General features: G+C 46.8%; 1 protein-coding gene across 1 annotated transcript in view; it reads left to right on the forward strand.

Moving 5' to 3' along the window:
- The window catches only part of SORCS1 (sortilin related VPS10 domain containing receptor 1), an 807,859-nt gene that overhangs the window by 728,463 nt on the left and 61,138 nt on the right, over nt 1-18,258 (forward strand). Inside the window, 2 exon segments of the mRNA XM_075348232.1 lie at nt 10,131-10,264; nt 13,577-13,700. Coding sequence (XP_075204347.1) covers nt 10,131-10,264; nt 13,577-13,700 — 258 coding nt within the window.

Consider the following 18,258-nt stretch of genomic DNA (forward strand, 5'->3'; position numbering starts at 1 on the left):
CACCTAGTGCCCATCAGACGGCACAGCCCCTTCATGTCTGATAAATGCCGGTTCCCTCTTCATGTGAACAGTGGGGTCCTGTCCGGCACATGAAGCCTCCGCTCACTTCTATGGGAGGTTTGGGAGTAATTCTCGACATTACCATAGGAGTGAATGGTGACATGCAGATGTGGCGGCCTCTCCTCTCTTCCTTGCCCCTTTTCTGTATAGGGGTGCAGGTCCTGGCGGGGTCACTCACATCTATCAGACGTTTCGGTGCCCTGTCCTTTTAAAAACTTGATGCCCAAAGTCTACGGACACAATCCATTATCGCCTTTGCGCCTGTCTTTGATCGTTTTTCGTTGTTTTCCGCCTTTTTTTATTTCCACATTCATCTTTCCACGTGCGCATTCCCCTAAATCCATTGCATGCATTCGGCTTTTTTGGCTTTCCTTATTCACCTCGGGGGGCAGAGTTAAGGGTTTCCAGATATTTTCGCCTGATCCATCAATCGCTACTTTTTGGAAAGTTGCAGAATGTGTTGCCGATGTTCTCCCGTCCCCCTCGATAGATATTTTGTTGCACTTTTTTGGGTGAAATTTGAATAACTTTGTAGCTACAAAAAGTCACAAAAAATGTTACAGAACATTTTCTTTCACTTTGCACCAAATTTTTGAGTTATTTTTAAATATTTAGTCAAAGGCAAGAAAGAAAAGTGACCAAACAAAAAAAACTCAAATGATGAATTGAGGGCAATGTGTAGGTCACTGTTTATTTGTGAACTCTGCGGTACCATGGCGGGCGCTATACACACGTGCACTATGCAGTATATTGTATATGGGACACATCATTTCGGCACGTTCTGGAACTATTGGTATCGACTTTGTATTTATTTCACCCTTTACACCCAAACTTCAGGCACAAATGTGTGCTATTTATATTGGCACAGTGTGGCATTTTATGGGATAGGCTTAAATGTGTGGCATCTTTCATATGAGCAATGTATTGATATAGCTAAAAAACAGAAGCGCTAATAAGGTTTTACCAGATAAGCAACAGGTTAGTATATAAAATAATACACTCACCGATTGTGGTCGTGAAGGGTCACAACCACCATAGATAGCATGAGATAATGGCGGCTGCCGCGGCCCCACGTGGAGATGTCTTCAGAGTAGGAGGAGAAAGAGAGGTTAATCCCGCACAATCCGCCAAATAAGATGTAGAAATGTTGATAAATTAATCACTCTTTTATTCCATAGCTCTACAAGTTTCGAGGTGTAAAAACCTCTTCCTCAGAACCAGAATATCAACAATTGGTTGTTGATATTTTGGTCCTGAGGAAGAGGTTTTTACACCCCCGAAACGCGTAGACCTATGGAATAAAAGAGTGATTAGTTTATCAACATTTCTACATCTTATTTGAGCGGGATTAACCTCTCTTTCTCCTCCTACTCTGAAGACATATAAGCAATGTATGGCAGAAATATATTGACACTATATGGCTGCTATATAGGACACATCATATGGGCACAGTCTGGTATCATTGATTTGAACATTATATAAATGTAAATAGTTGGACCCAATGTTGCACTTATTTTCTTGGCCCAGTTGGTACTGAGCACCTTGGCACACTGCAGGTGATGTGGGCACAATGTGGCATCATTTATGTGATCTCTGTTTGGCAATATTAATTTGGGCACAGCCTTATACTATTCATATTGGCACGATATGAAGTGTCTATCTTGTCAATATGTATTTTTCATCTTCAGCAATCACCTCCTGTGTGAGAGACATCCGCCACTATAGGGTCTACAAAATGAGTTTCAGGAGTTCATGGGATCCATGGTCTCATGGTGTCCCCCATAGAGATCACTGCGTGCCTGTGTCCACATTACATGTACACGTGAAGCCGCCGTCATCCATTTATCATCTTGTTACAAAGTCATGACGTAAATAGCTACAATATGTAACTAATTGTTATATTGTATCCAGTGCTCCTGTTCTTTGATCCTAATCCTAACCTCCATCTTGGAATATAATCCTAACCCTAACATTAATTCTAACCCAAGCACTAAACCTCATTCACTTCACATAACCCTGGCATATAACTGTGCGCAATAATATGAGTTATCCATCAAGTACTAAAACCCACAGTGATTGTCCCGCACAATACATTTGTTAGCTAGCCCTAATGCTGGGCTAGAAGCTGTAACCCTAGCCCTAAATCTGAGCCTAGAAGCTGTAACCCTAGCCCTAATTCTGAGCCTAGAAGCTGTAACCCTAGCCCTAGCTGTAACACTAGCCCTAACCCTAGCCCTAATTCTGAGCTAGACGCTGTAACCCTAGCCCTAATTCTGAGCCTAGAAGCTGTAACACTAGCCCTAGCTGAAACACTAGCCCTAACCCTAGCCCTAATTCTGAGCTAGAAGCTGTAACCCTAGCCCTAATTCTGAGCTAGAAGCTTTAACCCTAGCCCTAATTCTGAGCCTAGAAGCTGTAACCCTAGCTCTAGCTGTAACGCTAACCCTAACCCTAGCCCTAATTTTGAGCTAGAAGCTGAAACCCTAGCCCTAAATCTGAGCTACCCACGCCCTAATTCTAAGAAAGAAGCTGTAACCCTAGCCCTAATGTTGAGCTACCCTAGCCTTAATTCTGAGCTAGAAGCTGTAACCCTAGCCCCAATTCTGAGCTACCTAGCCCCAATTCCGAGCTAGAAGCTGTAACCCTAGCCCCAATTCTGAGCTACCCTAGCCCCAATTCCGAGCTAGAAGCTGTAGCCCTAGCCCTAATTCTGAGCTAGAAGCTGTAGCCCTAGCCTTAATTCTGAGCTAGAAGCTGTAGTCCTAGCCTTAATTCTGAGCTAGAAGCTGTAGCCCTAGCCATAATTCTGAGCTAGAAGCTGTAGCCCTAGCCATAATTCTGAGCTAGAAGCTGTAGCCGTAGCCCTAATTCTGAGCTAATAGCTGTAACCCTAGCCTTAATCCTAGCTGTAACACTAGCTCTAATTCTGAGCCAAGACGCTGTAAGCCTAGCCCTAGCTGTAACACTAACCATAGCCCTAATTCTGAGCTAGAAGCTGTAACCCTAGCCCTAATTCTGAGCCTAGAAGCTGTAACCCTAGCCTTAGCTGTAACACTAGCCCTAACCCTAGCCCTAATTCTGAGCTAGACGCTGTAACCCTAGCCCTAATTCTGAGCCTAGAAGCTGTAACCCTAGCTCTAGCTGTAACGCTAGCCCTAACCCTAGCCCTAATTCTGAGCTAGAAGCTGTAACCCTAGCCCTAATTCTGAGCTAGAAGCTGTAACCCTAGCCCTAGCTGTAACACTAGCCCTAACCCTAGCCCTAATTCTGAGCTAGAAACTGTAACCCTAGCCCTAATTCTGAGCCTAGAATCTGTAACCCTAGCCCTAGCTCTAACACTAGCCCTAACTCTAGCCCTAATTCTGAGCTAGACGCTGTAACCCTAGCCCTAATTCTGAGCTAGAAGCTGTAACCCTAGCCCTAGCTGTAACACTAGCCCTAACCCTAGCCCTAATTCTGAGCTAGAAACTGTAACCCTAGCACTAATTCTGAGCCTAGAAGCTGTAACCCTAGCCCTAATTCTGAGCTAGAATCTGTAACCCTAGCCCTAATTCTGAGCTAGAAGCTGTAACCCTAGCCCTAATTCTGAGCCTAGAAGCTGTAACCCTAGCCCTAATTCTGAGCCTAGAAGTTGTAACGCTAGCCCTAGCTGTAACACTAGCCCTAACCCTAGCCCTAATTCGGAGCTAGAAGCTGTAACCCTAGCCCTAATTCGGAGCTAGAAGCTGTAACCCTATCCCTAATTCTGAGCCTAGAAGCTGTAACCCTAGCCCTAGCTGTAACACTAGCCCTAACTCTAGCCCTAGCTGTAACACTAACCCTAGCCCTAATTCTGAGCTAGAAGCTATAACCCTAGCCCTAATTCTGAGCCTAGAAGCTGTAACCCTAGCCCTAGCTGTAACACTAGCCCTAACCCTAGCCCTAATTCTGAGCTAGACGCTGTAACCCTAGCCCTAATTCTGAGCCTAGAAGCTGTAACCCTAGCTCTAGCTGTAACGCTAGCCCTAACCCTAGCCCTAATTCTGAGCTAGAAGCTGTAACCCTAGCCCTAATTCTGAGCTAGAAGCTGTAACCCTAGCCCTAGCTGTAACACTAGCCCTAACCCTAGCCCTAATTCTGAGCTAGAAACTGTAACCCTAGCCCTAATTCTGAGCCTAGAAGCTGTAACCCTAGCCCTAGCTGTAACGCTAACCCTAGCCCTAATTCTGAGCCTAGAAGCTGTAACCCTAGCCCTAATTCTGAGCCTAGAAGCTGTAACCCTAGCCCTAATTCTGAGCTAGAAGCTGTAACCCTAGCCCTAATTCTGAGCTAGAAGCTGTAACCCTAGCCCTAATTCTGAGCCTAGAAGCTGTAACCCTAGCCCTAATTCTGAGCCTAGAAGTTGTAACACTAGCCCTAGCTGTAACACTAGCCCTAACCCTAGCCCTAATTCTGAGCTAGAAACTGTAACCCTAGCACTAATTCTGAGCCTAGAAGCTGTAACCCTAGCCCTAGCTGTAACGCTAACCCTAACCCTAGCCCTAATTCTGAGCCTAGAAGCTGTAACCCTAGCCCTAATTCTGAGCCTAGAAGCTGTAACCCTAGCCCTAATTCTGAGCTAGAATCTGTAACCCCAGCCCTAATTCTGAGCTAGAAGCTGTAACCCTAGCCCTAATTCTGAGCCTAGAAGCTGTAACCCTAGCCTTAATTCTGAGCCTAGAAGTTGTAACCCTAACCCTAGCTGTAACACTAGCCCTAACTCTAGCCCTAGCTGTAACACTAACCCTAGCCCTAATTCTGAGCTAGAAGCTGTAACCCTAGCCCTAATTCTGAGCCTAGAAGCTGTAACCCTAGCCCTAGCTGTAACACTAGCCCTAACCCTAGCCCTAATTCTGAGCTAGACGCTGTAACCCTAGCCCTAATTCTGAGCCTAGAAGCTGTAACCCTAGCTCTAGCTGTAACGCTAGCCCTAACCCTAGCCCTAATTCTGAGCTAGAAGCTGTAACCCTAGCCCTAATTCTGAGCTAGAAGCTGTAACCCTAGCCCTAGCTGTAACACTAGCCCTAACCTTAGCCCTAATTCTGAGCTAGAAACTGTAACCCTAGCCCTAATTCTGAGCCTAGAAGCTGTAACCCTAGCCCTAGCTGTAACGCTAACCCTAACCCTAGCCCTAATTCTGAGCCTAGAAGCTGTAACCCTAGCCCTAATTCTGAGCCTAGAAGCTGTAACCCTAGCCCTAATTCTGAGCTAGAAGCTGTAACCCTAGCCCTAATTCGGAGCTAGAAGCTGTAACCCTAGCCCTAATTCGGAGCTAGAAGCTGTAACCCTAGCCCTAATTCTGAGCCTAGAAGCTGTTACAATAGCCTTAGCTGTAACACTAGCCCTAACCCTAGCCCTAATTCTGAGCTAGACGCTGTAACCCTAGCCCTAGCTGTAACACTAGCCCTAACCCTAGCCCTAATTCTGAGCTAGAAACTGTAACCCTAGCCCTAATTCTGAGCCTAGAAGCTGTAACCCTAGCCCTAATTCTGAGCCTAGAAGCTGTAACCCTAGCCCTAATTCTGAGCTAGAATCTGTAACCCTAGCCCTAATTCTGAGCTAGAAGCTGTAACCCTAGCCCTAATTCTGAGCCTAGAAGCTGTAACCCTAGCCCTAATTCTGAGCCTAGAACCTGTTACCCTAGCCCTAGCTGTAACACTAGCCCTAACCCTAGCACTAATTCGGAGCTAGAAGCTGTAACCCTAGCCCTAATTCGGAGCTAGAAGCTGTAACCCTAGCCCTAATTCTGAGCCTAGAACCTGTTACCCTAGCCTTAGCTGTAACACTAGCCCTAACCCTAGCCCTAATTCTGAGCTAGACGCTGTAACCCTAGCCCTAATTCTGAGCCTAGAAGCTGTAACCCTAGCTCTAGCTGTAACGCTAGCCCTAACCCTAGCCCTAATTCTGAGCTAGAAGCTGTAACCCTAGCCCTAATTCTGAGCCTAGAAGCTGTAACCCTAGCCCTAATTCTGAGCTAGAAGCTGTAACCCTAGCCCTAGCTGTAACACTAGCCCTAACCCTAGCCCTAATTCTGAGCTAGAAACTGTAACCCTAGCCCTAATTCTGAGCCTAGAAGCTGTAACCCTAGCCCTAGCTGTAACGCTAACCCTAACCCTAGCCCTAATTCTGAGCCTAGAAGCTGTAACCCTAGCCCTAATTCTGAGCTAGAAGCTGTAACCCTAGCCCTAATTCTGAGCTAGAAGCTGTAACCCTAGCCCTAATTCTGAGCCTAGAAGCTGTAACCCTAGCCCTAATTCTGATCCTAGAAGTTGTAACGCTAGCCCTAGCTGTAACACTAGCCCTAACCCTAGCCCTAATTCGGAGCTAGAAGCTGTAACCCTAGCCCTAATTCGGAGCTAGAATCTGTAACCCTTACCCTAATTCTGAGCCTAGAAGCTGTTACCCTAGCCTTAGCTGTAACACTAGCACTAACCCTAGCCCTAATTCTGAGCTAGACGCTGTAACCCTAGCCCTAATTCTGAGCTAGACGCTGTAACCCTAGCCCTAATTCTGAGCCTAGAAGCTGTAAACCTAGCTCTAGCTGTAACGCTAGCCCTAACCCTAGCCCTAATTCTGAGCTGGAAGCTGTAACCCTAGCCCTAATTCTGAGCCTAGAAGCTGTAACCCTAGCCCTAATTCTGAGCTAGAAGCTGTAACCCTAGCCCTAGCTGTAACACTAGCCCTAACCCTAGCCCTAATTCTGAGGTAGAAACTGTAACCCTAGCCCTAATTCTGAGCCTAGAAGCTGTAACCCTAGCCCTAGCTGTAACGCTAACCATAACCCTAGCCCTAATTCTGAGCCTAGAAGCTGTAACCCTAGCCCTAATTCTGAGCCTAGAAGCTGTAACCCTAGCCCTAGCTGTAACACTAACCCTAACCCTAGCCCTAATTTTGAGCCTAGAAGCTGTAACCCTAGCCCTAATTCTGAGCCTAGAAGCTGTAACCCTAGCTCTAATTCTGAGCTAGAAGCTGTAACCCTAGCCCTAATTCTGAGCTAGAAGCTGTAACCTTAGCCCTAATTCTGAGCTAGAAGCTGTAGCCCTAGCTCTAATTCTGAGCCTAGAAGCTGTAACCCTAGCCCTAATTCTGAGCTAGAAGCTGTAACCCTAGCTCTAATTCTGAGCTAGAAGCTGTAACCCTAGCCTTAATTCGGAGCTAGAAGCTGTAACCCTAGCCCTAATTCTGAGCCTAGAAGCTGTAACCCTAGCCCTAATTCTGATCCTAGAAGTTGTAACGCTAGCCCTAGCTGTAACACTAGCCCTAACCCTAGCCCTAATTCGGAGCTAGAAGCTGTAACCCTAGCCCTAATTCGGAGCTAGAATCTGTAACCCTTACCCTAATTCTGAGCCTAGAAGCTGTTACCCTAGCCTTAGCTGTAACACTAGCCCTAACCCTAGCCCTAATTCTGAGCTAGACGCTGTAACCCTAGCCCTAATTCTGAGCCTAGAAGCTGTAACCCTAGCTCTAGCTGTAACGCTAGCCCTAACCCTAGCCCTAATTCTGAGCTGGAAGCTGTAACCCTAGCCCTAATTCTGAGCCTAGAAGCTGTAACCCTAGCCCTAATTCTGAGCTAGAAGCTGTAACCCTAGCCCTAGCTGTAACACTAGCCCTAACCCTAGCCCTAATTCTGAGGTAGAAACTGTAACCCTAGCCCTAATTCTGAGCCTAGAAGCTGTAACCCTAGCCCTAGCTGTAACGCTAACCATAACCCTAGCCCTAATTCTGAGCCTAGAAGCTGTAACCCTAGCCCTAATTCTGAGCCTAGAAGCTGTAACCCTAGCCCTAGCTGTAACACTAACCCTAACCCTAGCCCTAATTTTGAGCCTAGAAGCTGTAACCCTAGCCCTAATTCTGAGCCTAGAAGCTGTAACCCTAGCTCTAATTCTGAGCCTAGAAGCTGTAACCCTAGCCCTAATTCTGAGCTAGAAGCTGTAACCCTAGCCCTAATTCTGAGCCTAGAAGCTGTAACCCTAGCCCTAATTCTGAGCTAGAAGCTGTAACCCTAGCCCTAATTCTGAGCTAGAAGCTGTAACCCTAGCCCTAATTCTGAGCTAGAAGCTGTAACCCTAGCTCTAATTCTGAGCCTAGAAGCTGTAACCCTATCCCTAATTCTGAGCTAGAAGCTGTAACCCTAGCTCTAATTCTGAGCTAGAAGCTGTAACCCTAGCTCTAGTTGTAACACTAGCCCTAACCCTAGCCCTAATTCTGAGCTAGAAGCTGTAACCCTAGCCCTAATTCTGAGCCTAGAAGCTGTAACCCTAGCCCTAGCTGTAACGCTAACCATAACCCTAGCCCTAATTCTGAGCCTAGAAGCTGTAACCCTAGCCCTAGCTGTAACACTAACCCTAACCCTAGCCCTAATTTTGAGCCTAGAAGCTGTAACCCTAGCCCTAATTCTGAGCCTAGAAGCTGTAACCCTAGCTCTAATTTTGAGCCTAGAAGCTGTAACCCTAGCCCTAATTCTGAGCCTAGAAGCTGTAACCCTAGCTCTAATTCTGAGCTAGAAGCTGTAACCCTAGCCCTAATTCTGAGCTAGAAGCTGTAACCCTAGCCCTAATTCTGAGCTAGAAGCTGTAACCCTAGCCCTAATTCTGAGCTAGAAGCTGTAACCCTAGCTCTAATTCTGAGCCTAGAAGCTGTAACCCTAGCCCTAATTCTGAGCTAGAAGCTGTAACCCTAGCCCTAATTCTGAGCTAGAAGCTGTAACCCTAGCCCTAATTCTGAGCTAGAAGCTGTAACCCTAGCCCTAGCTGTAACACTAGCCCTAACCCTAGCCCTAATTCTGAGCTAGAAGCTGTAACCCTAGCCCTAATTCTGAGCTAGAAGCTGTAACCCTAGCCCTAATTCGGAGCTAGAAGCTGTAACCCTAGCTCTAGTTGTAACACTAGCCCTAACCCTAGCCCTAATTCTGAGCCTAGAAGCTGTAACCCTAGCCCTAATTCTGAGCCTAGAAGCTGTAACCCTAGCCCTAGCTGTAACGCTAACCATAACCCTAGCCCTAATTCTGAGCCTAGAAGCTGTAACCCTAGCCCTAGCTGTAACACTAACCCTAACCCTAGCCCTAATTTTGAGCCTTGAAGCTGTAACCCTAGCCCTAATTCTGAGCCTAGAAGCTGTAACCCTAGCTCTAATTTTGAGCCTAGAAGCTGTAACCCTAGCCCTAATTCTGAGCCTAGAAGCTGTAACCCTAGCTCTAATTCTGAGCTAGAAGCTGTAACCCTAGCCCTAATTCTGAGCTAGAAGCTGTAACCCTAGCCCTAATTCTGAGCTAGAAGCTGTAACCCTAGCCCTAATTCTGAGCTAGAAGCTGTAACCCTAGCTCTAATTCTGAGCCTAGAAGCTGTAACCCTAGCCCTAATTCTGAGCTAGAAGCTGTAACCCTAGCCCTAATTCTGAGCTAGAAGCTGTAACCCTAGCCCTAATTCTGAGCTAGAAGCTGTAACCCTAGCCCTAGCTGTAACACTAGCCCTAACCCTAGCCCTAATTCTGAGCTAGAAGCTGTAACCCTAGCCCTAATTCGGAGCTAGAAGCTGTAACCCTAGCTCTAGTTGTAACACTAGCCCTAACCCTAGCCCTAATTCTGAGCCTAGAAGCTGTAACCCTAGCCCTAATCCTAGCCGTACCTCTGACTCCACCCTATCCTCATTCACCGCTCTAATAGTTTCCCCTGAGCCGTCTGTATCGTTAACCCTGATAATTGTAGCACTGATATATTGTGCTGCCTCTTTCTGATGCTGGGTGAATGCGTTACATGGGATTTTGGTTGGCCGCATTGGTATTTATTTAAACATTTACATTGTAGCAAATGATGACATTAGCCTGTTCCATCTGACTATACAAGCGCCCTCCTTGTCAGGCTGCTATTTCCCGTTTTTCCAGTAGAGGGCAGTATTGCTTCACCTGGCGCCTCTTTCCTCGCGGTATTTTTGTGCTGTCCCCCATATTTCTGCAGATACTTTGCTTTCCCCCATATTTCTCTTCTCATCTGAGATCTCTTTCCTTTTAATCATGTCCAGATCACTTTGATGAATGCGGTGTCTTTTTTTTCGCAGCCCCCCTGGAGCACATTCACTTGATTTTACCCTTTGTCACCACAAAGAACAAGGAGGTCAACGCTTCGGTGGTTCTGTGGCCGAGTAACGTGGGGACGCTGACCTACGTCTGGTGGCTCGGAAATAACAGCGAGGTGCGCACAGGACTCTACTGTAGGAGGTTTAAAAGCAACAAAATACAAACTGAGGACAATTTACAGCAGAAAATGCGGCTCCATAAACACATGAACTAAAGGCGTCAGCAGAGATTGCATCTACTTATCTCTAGTTTCTCTGTCCCCTGAATTCTGATTTTATACTTTTTTCGCTCCCCGGTGTTTACATTTTATTTAGGATCTCCAGATAATAGGGAACAGTTTTTAAGCAAAATTTGTTATAATTCTGCTGAATTTGTGCCTTGCAGTGGATTTATCACATTTTAGACACATTTGTTGCCGCACTCTAGACAATTTTGCTAAATATTTTACATAAGGTCAGTGGCTTGAAAAGGAAGGAAAAGTGTCTAAAGTGTCAATCAAGATACCGCAATTGTATCACTCTGCACCACCAGTGCCCATCTAAGCGCAACACTGCCCATCTCAGCACACCACTGCCCATCTCAGCGCAACACTGCCCATCTCAGCGCAACACTGCCCATCTCAGCGCAACACTGCCCATCTCAGCGCAACACTGCCCATCTCAGCGCAACACTGCCCATCTCAGCGCAACACTGCCCATCTCAGCGCAACACTGCCCATCTAAGCGCAACACTGCCCATCTCAGCGCAACACTGCCCATCTCAGCGCAACACTGTCCATCTCAGCGCAACACTGCCCATCTCAGCGCAACACTGCCCATCTCAGCGCAACACTGCCCATCTCAGCGCAACACTGCCCATCTCAGCGCAACACTGTCCATCTCAGCGCAACACTGCCCATCTCAGCGCAACACTGCCCATCTCAGCGCAACACTGCCCATCTCAGCGCACCTCTGCCCATCTCAGCGCACCTCTGCCCATCTCAGCGCAACACTGCCCATCTCAGCGCAACACTGCCCATCTCAGCGCAACACTGCCCATCTCAGCGCACCACTCCCAATCTCAGCGCAACACTGCCCATCTCAGCGCAACACTGCCCATCTCAGCGCAACACTGCCCATCTCAGCGCACCACTGCCCATCTCAGCGCACCACTGCCCATCTCAGCGCACCACTGCCCATCTCAGCGCACCACTGCCCATCTCAGCGCAACACTGCCCATCTCAGCGCAACACTGCCCATCTCAGCGCACCACTGCCCATCTCAGCGCACCACTACCCATCTGTAATGCTGCCACCAGGGGGAGCCAGAGCTCTGCAGCAGACGACACTACACAGAGCTATGAGAACCAGGAAGGAAATGCATAGCGTTCTCATGCACTGCCTAATCAGCACAGCTGAGAGGCAGAACTGCAGGGTTTGTGAGGAATAGTCAGACAGGCTGGGTCAAACACCGTACGGGCAGAAGCAGGACCGGAGGAGCGAGCAGAAGCGAAGTCAAAGTCAGGCTAAGGTCAGTACCGAGGAAGCAACCGAGTGGGGGATAGGAGGGGGGACACAGGACAGGAGGGATGACCAGGGGATGGAACACAGACAAGGGCACGGGGGCACAGGAACGGACAGATCAGGATATCACTCACAGGACCAGCAATCACAGGCAAAGCAGAGCTAAGCTTATAGCCGGCGCTGGTTCACTGGAAGTGTCAGCTTTTAAGGCATCCAGGGGCCGGAAGTGAGGCCTGAGAGACGGCTCCGCCCCCTAGCCATGTGGACAGGGAGGCGAACCATGACACGATCTAAGCGCACCACTGCCCATCTCATCGCACCACTGTCCATCACAGCGCAACACTGCCCATCTCAGCGCAACACTGCCCATCTCAGCACACCACTGCCCATCTCAGCACACCACTGCCCATCTCAGCGCATCACTGCCCATCTCAACGCAACACTGCCCGTCTCAGCGCACCACTCCCTATCTCAACACACCACTGCCCATCTCAGCGCAACACTGCCCATCTCAACACACCACTGCCCATCTCAGCACACCACTGCCCATCTCAGCACACCACTGCCCGTCTTAGCACACCACTGCCCATCTCAGCACACCACTGCCCATCTCAGCACACCACTGCCCGTCTTAGCACACCACTGCCCATCTCAGCACACCACTGCCCATCTCATCGCACCACTGCCCGTCTCAGCGCAACACTGCCCATCTCAGCGCACCACTGCCCATCTCATCGCACCACTGTCCATCTCAGCGCAACACTGCCCATCTAAGCGCACCACTGCCCATCTCAGCGCAACACTGCCCATCTCAGCACACCACTGCCCATCTCAGCACACCACTGCCCGTCTCAGCACACCACTGCCCATCTCAGCACACCACTGCCCATCTCTGCGCACCACTGCCCATCTCATCGCACCACTGCCCATCTCAGCACACCACTGACCGTCTTAGCACACCACTGCCCATCTCAGCACACCACTGCCCATCTCTGCGCACCACTGCCCATCTCATCGCACCACTGCCCATCTCAGCACACCACTGCCCATCTCAGCACACCACTGCCCGTCTTAGCACACCACTGCCCATCTCAGCACACCACTGCCCATCTCAGCACACCACTGCCCATCTCATCGCACCACTGTCCATCTCAGCGCACCACTGCCCGTCTCAGCACACCACTGTCCGTCTCAGCACACCACTGCCCGTCTTAGCACACCACTGCCCATCTCAGCGCACCACTGCCCGTCTCAGCACACCACTGTCCGTCTCAGCACACCACTGCCCGTCTTAGCACACCACTGCCCATCTCAGCACACCACTGTCCGTCTCAGCACACCACTGCCCGTCTCATCTAGTTTTATACTGTCCATATTTAGGACCAGGATAATAAATCTACTCCATTGTTCCAAAACTCTTCTGATCACTAAAATGGTTACATTTCTTATGTATTAATATATTTATTTATCAATTTTTCTTTATTTTTTATTTCCAGTTTCTTCCCTTTTTTTTCTTTCCCTCGTTAGTTATTTGCAGTCATTGCCGGTCTGAATTCGGGGGAGGCTCAATCTCAGACTGATAAGGATTGCAGAGCAAAATAAAAATAATGTATAAAGCCACATATTTCATTTCGGTGAGGTCCCATAGTGGCGGCACTTTCCTTTCCGCAGACGGCTTGTGTAGATGTATCCGGCTGTTTGTTATCTGTGTCATGATGAGCGGCAGATCCTCCCTGCAACAAACAGGCCCGTGCCGGATTCTGCCAAAAAAAAAGAACTCCGCAACATCAATTATTTTCCTCAGTACCATGTTTTTCTAGAAGATAAGAGCAGAAGTCCCAGGGCGATGCTGCGCGCGGCTGCAGATGACGGCGAGGCTGCGGGTTGTGAGCCGGTAACTCAGCTTTGTGTCTCCTTCTCCCGCAGCCGCTCATCACGCTGGACAGGAGCATCTCATTCACCTTCGCTGTGGAGGGAATGAACAGCATCACGGTGCAGGTGTCAGCGGGGAGCAGCATCCTGCAGGACACCAAGACCATCGCCGTGTACGGTGAGTGCGCAAGACCCCCGGGAGACGAGACGGGGAGGAGGGCTCCGTGCCAAGGTGGACGGAGGACACAACTCCCATCCAGTGCAGCCCATAGCCTAACAGGTCGATCCAGAGGAGGAGAAAGGGGGCAGACGCTAATTGCCCCATATATAGGGAAAAACTCCTTCCCAACTCCACATGCTCCCTGGATCAACGTCCATCACAGAATCCAGTGCACAGAACCAGTAATGTTATATTATTTAACAAAGGCATCCAGGCAACATCATGAAGCAAAGAGTTACATAATCTCACTGCTTGCACAGTAAAGAATCCACAGTCCCCCTGCTCGTACAGTAAAGAATCCACAGTCCCCCTGCTCGCACAGTAAAGAATCCACAGTCCCCCTGCTCGTACAGTAAAGAATCCACAGTCCCCCTGCTCGTACAGTAAAGAATCCACAGTCCCCCTACTCGTACAGTAAAGAATCCACAGTCCCCCTGCTCGTACAGTAAAGAATCCACAGTCCCCCTGCTCGTACGGTAAAGAATCCATAGTTGCTCTGCTGATATAGTAAAGAATCCATAGTCTCTCTGCTGATACAGTAAAGAATCCATAGTCTCTCTGCTGATACAGTAAAGAATCCATAGTCTCTCTGCTGATACAGTAAAGAATCCATAGTCTCTCTGCTGATACAGTAAATAATCCATAGTCTCTCTGCTGATACAGTAAATAATCCATAGTCTCTCTGCTGATACAGTAAATAATCCATAGTCTCTCTGCTGATACAGTAAATAATCCAGTCTCTCTGCCAATATAGTAAAGAATCCATAGTCTCTGCTGATACAGTAAAGAATCCATATTCTCTCTGCTAATATAGTAAATAATCCATAGTCTCTCTGCCAATACAGTAAATAATCCATAGTTGCTCTGCTAATACAGTAAAGAATCCATAGTCTCTCTGCTAATACAGTAAAAAATTCATAGTTTCACTGCTTTTACAATAAAGAATCCATAGTTTCACTGTTCAAACAGTAAAGAATCCATGGTTTCACTGCTATTACAGTAAATAATCCATAGTCCGTCTGCTAATATAGTAAAGAATCCATAGTCTCTCTGCTAACATAGTAAAAATACATAGTTTCACTGCTTGTACAATAAAGAATCCATAGTTTCACTGTTCAAACAGTAAATAATCCATAGTCTCACTGCTGGTACAGTAAATAATCCATAGTCTCTCTGTTCATACAGTAAATAACACTTGGTCTCACTGCTAATACATTAAGGAATCTATAGTCTCACCTCTAGTACATAAAAGAATACATAGTCTCTCTGCTATTACAGTTAAGAATTCATAGTCTTACCACTCAAAATGGAAAAGATTCATAGTCTCTCTCTGCTATTACAGTAAAGAATCCATAGTCTCACTGCTTATTCAGTAAAGAATTTATAGTCCCTCTGCTAATACACTAAATAATCCATAGACTCTCTGCTAATACAGTAAATAATCCATAGACTCTCTGCTAATACAGTAAAGAATCCATAGTCTCAGTGCTCGGACAGTAAATAATCCATAGTCTCACTGCTCATACAGTAGAGAATCCACAGTCTCACTGCTAACACAGTAAAGTATGCAGAATCTCACTCCTCTTACACTAAAGAATGCATACTCTCATTTACAGTAAAGAATCTCCAGCTGGGATGAGGATTAATCCTTCTTTCCCCCCAGAATCTGATTCCTCCTTGTCCCTGTTGCAGGCCTGAATGAAAAAGCTCATTATACAGATCTCTGTACTGTCCCCACATATATTTGTACATTGTAAGAAGCCAATCAGCCTTTGTTTTTTTAGACAGAAAAAATCCAATTCTGATAACCCGTCTCCTCCAAGTCACTCATTGCCCTAATAACCCAGGTTGCTCCTCTCTGCACCCTCTCCAGTTCAGCTCTGTCCTCCTTATACTCTGGAGCCCCTGTACCCAGTATATACGTGCACTCTGTCCTTCTTATACGCTGGAGCGTCTGTACCCAGTATATACGTGCACTCTGTCCTCCTTATACTCTGGAGCCCCTGTACCCAGTATATAAGTGCACTCTGTCCTCCTTATACTCTGGAGCCCCTGTACCCAGTATATAAGTGCACTCTGTCCTCCTTATACTCTGGAGCCCCTGTACCCAGTATATACGTGCACTCTGTCCTCCTTATACTCTGGAGCCCCTGCACCCAGTATATAAGTGCACTCTGTCCTCCTTATACTCTGGAGCCCCTGTACCCAGTATATAAGTGCACTCTGTCCTCCTTATACGCTGGAGCCCCTGTACCCAGTATATACATGCACTCTGTCCTCCTTTTACGCTGGAGCCCCTGTACCCAGTATATAAGTGCACTCTGTCCTCCTTATACTCTGGAGCCCCTGTACCCAGTATATAAGTGCACTCTGTCCTCCTTATACTCTGGAGCCCCTGTACCCAGTATATAAGTGCACTCTGTCCTCCTTATACTCTGGAGCCCCTGTACCCAGTATATAAGTGCACTCTGTCCTCCTTATACGCTGGAGCCCCTGTACCCAGTATATACATGCACTCTGTCCTCCTTTTACGCTGGAGCCCCTGTACCCAGTATATAAGTGCACTCTGTCCTCCTTATACTCTGGAGCCCCTGTACCCAGTATATAAGTGCACTCTGTCCTCCTTATACTCTGGAGCCCCTGTACCCAGTATATAAGTGCACTCTGTCCTCCTTATACTCTGGAGCCCCTGTACCCAGTATATAAGTGCACTCTGTCCTCCTTATACTCTGGAGCCCCTGTACCCAGTATATAAGTGCACTCTGTCCTTCTTATACGTTGGAGTCCCTGTACCCAGTATATAAGTGCACTCTGTCCTCCTTATACTCTGGAGCCCCTGTACCCAGTATATAAGTGCACTCTGTCCTCCGTATACTCTGGAGCCCCTGTACCCAGTATATAAGTGCACTCTGTCCTCCTTATACTCTGGAGCCCCTGTACCCAGTATATAAGTGCACTCTGTCCTTCTTATACGTTGGAGTCCCTGTACCCAGTATATAAGTGCACTCTGTCCTCCTTATACTCTGGAGCCCCTGTACCCAGTATATAAGTGCACTCTGTCCTCCGTATACTCTGGAGCCCCTGTACCCAGTATATAAGTGCACTCTGTCCTGCTTATACTCTGGAGTCCCTGTACCCAGTATATTAGTGCACTGTGAACTCTTTATATGCTGGAGCCCCTGTACCCAGTATATAACTGCACTCTGTCCTTCTTATACTCTGGAGTCCTTGTACCCAGTATATACAGGCGGCCGCTCTAGTGACTTGTATAGGGGTAAAGCTTTGTTTTGGTCAGGAGCGTCTCGGCCTCTATTAATACTTCCCATTATTTCATTAGCCTTGGCAGCAGCTGGCTGACGCTGGTCACTATAGTTGAGTTTTCCGTCCCCCCAGACACTCAGGTCTTTCTCAGTGACATCTTATACATTGTATTTCCTGACCCCACACTTATCCACATTACATATCTATGGTCTTGGCTTCCAGAAATCCTTTGTAATATTAAATATTATCCTCCTCTGATACTTTGTAGATTTCAATTTAAGGTTCCTAAAAACATATGAATATCAGTATTCTTCTTCTGCTTCTTATTTTTTCATTTTTCATCTTTGTTGTTTTTCTTCCTCTTCCTTTCTTTTTCCATCTTTCCTTCTTCTACCCATTTTTACTTCTTTATCTTCTCATTTCTCCTCTTCTCCTTTTTCTTCCTGTTCTTTTTTTCTTTCTCCTCCTCTACATTCTCTTCTATGCCGTCCTCTTCTATTTCTTGTTTTTCTTCTTTCTATTCTTCTTCAGTTTCATCTCTTTTCTCTTCTTTTTTTTTCCATTATTTCTTCTTCTTCTTGTCACTCAACTTCATTTTCCTTCATCTTCTTCTCCTTATTCCTCTTTTCTTTTTTCCTCTACATTTTCTTCTTCTTTCCTGTCTTCAGATTCACCCTTATCATGTGCTTTTACCTTTGTCTTTTTGCTTCATTTCCTTTACTCACTCTTCTTCCACCTTCCATTCTTCTTTTTACTTCTTTTACTTTACTTCATCTTGTTTTTTTTCTTTTTCTCCTTCTGTTTCTTCCTAATATCCTCTTCTTCTCTATTCCCTCCCCTCTCTATTCCCTTTCTTCTTTCTCTCCTTTTTGTTTCCTCCTAATATCCTCTTCTTCTCTGTTCCGTTCACTCTTTATTTCTCTTCTTTCTCTCCTTTTTGTTTCCTCCTAATATCCTCTTCTTCTCTTTTCCCTCTCTATTCCTCTTCTTCTGCTTCCTCCTATACTCCTCTTCTATTCTTTTCTTTCCTCTCTCTACTCTTTTTCTCTTTCTGCTTTTTTCTATACTAGAAGGAGCTCACTGCTCATTATTTATACATTGTCCTCTATTGTATGCAGTGTGCTCCCTCTAGTGGCAGCAGCAGGAACACTATTTTATCATTTATTTCTAAATCATTGCATGGGATGGGATTTATTGCTCTGTAGAAGAAAACTAAGCTGGGACTGATAAAAAGATACAGATTTAGCGCAACATT

This window comes from Anomaloglossus baeobatrachus, chromosome 5 (genome assembly GCF_048569485.1).
Source record: "Anomaloglossus baeobatrachus isolate aAnoBae1 chromosome 5, aAnoBae1.hap1, whole genome shotgun sequence".
NCBI classification, from domain to species: domain Eukaryota; kingdom Metazoa; phylum Chordata; class Amphibia; order Anura; family Aromobatidae; genus Anomaloglossus; species Anomaloglossus baeobatrachus.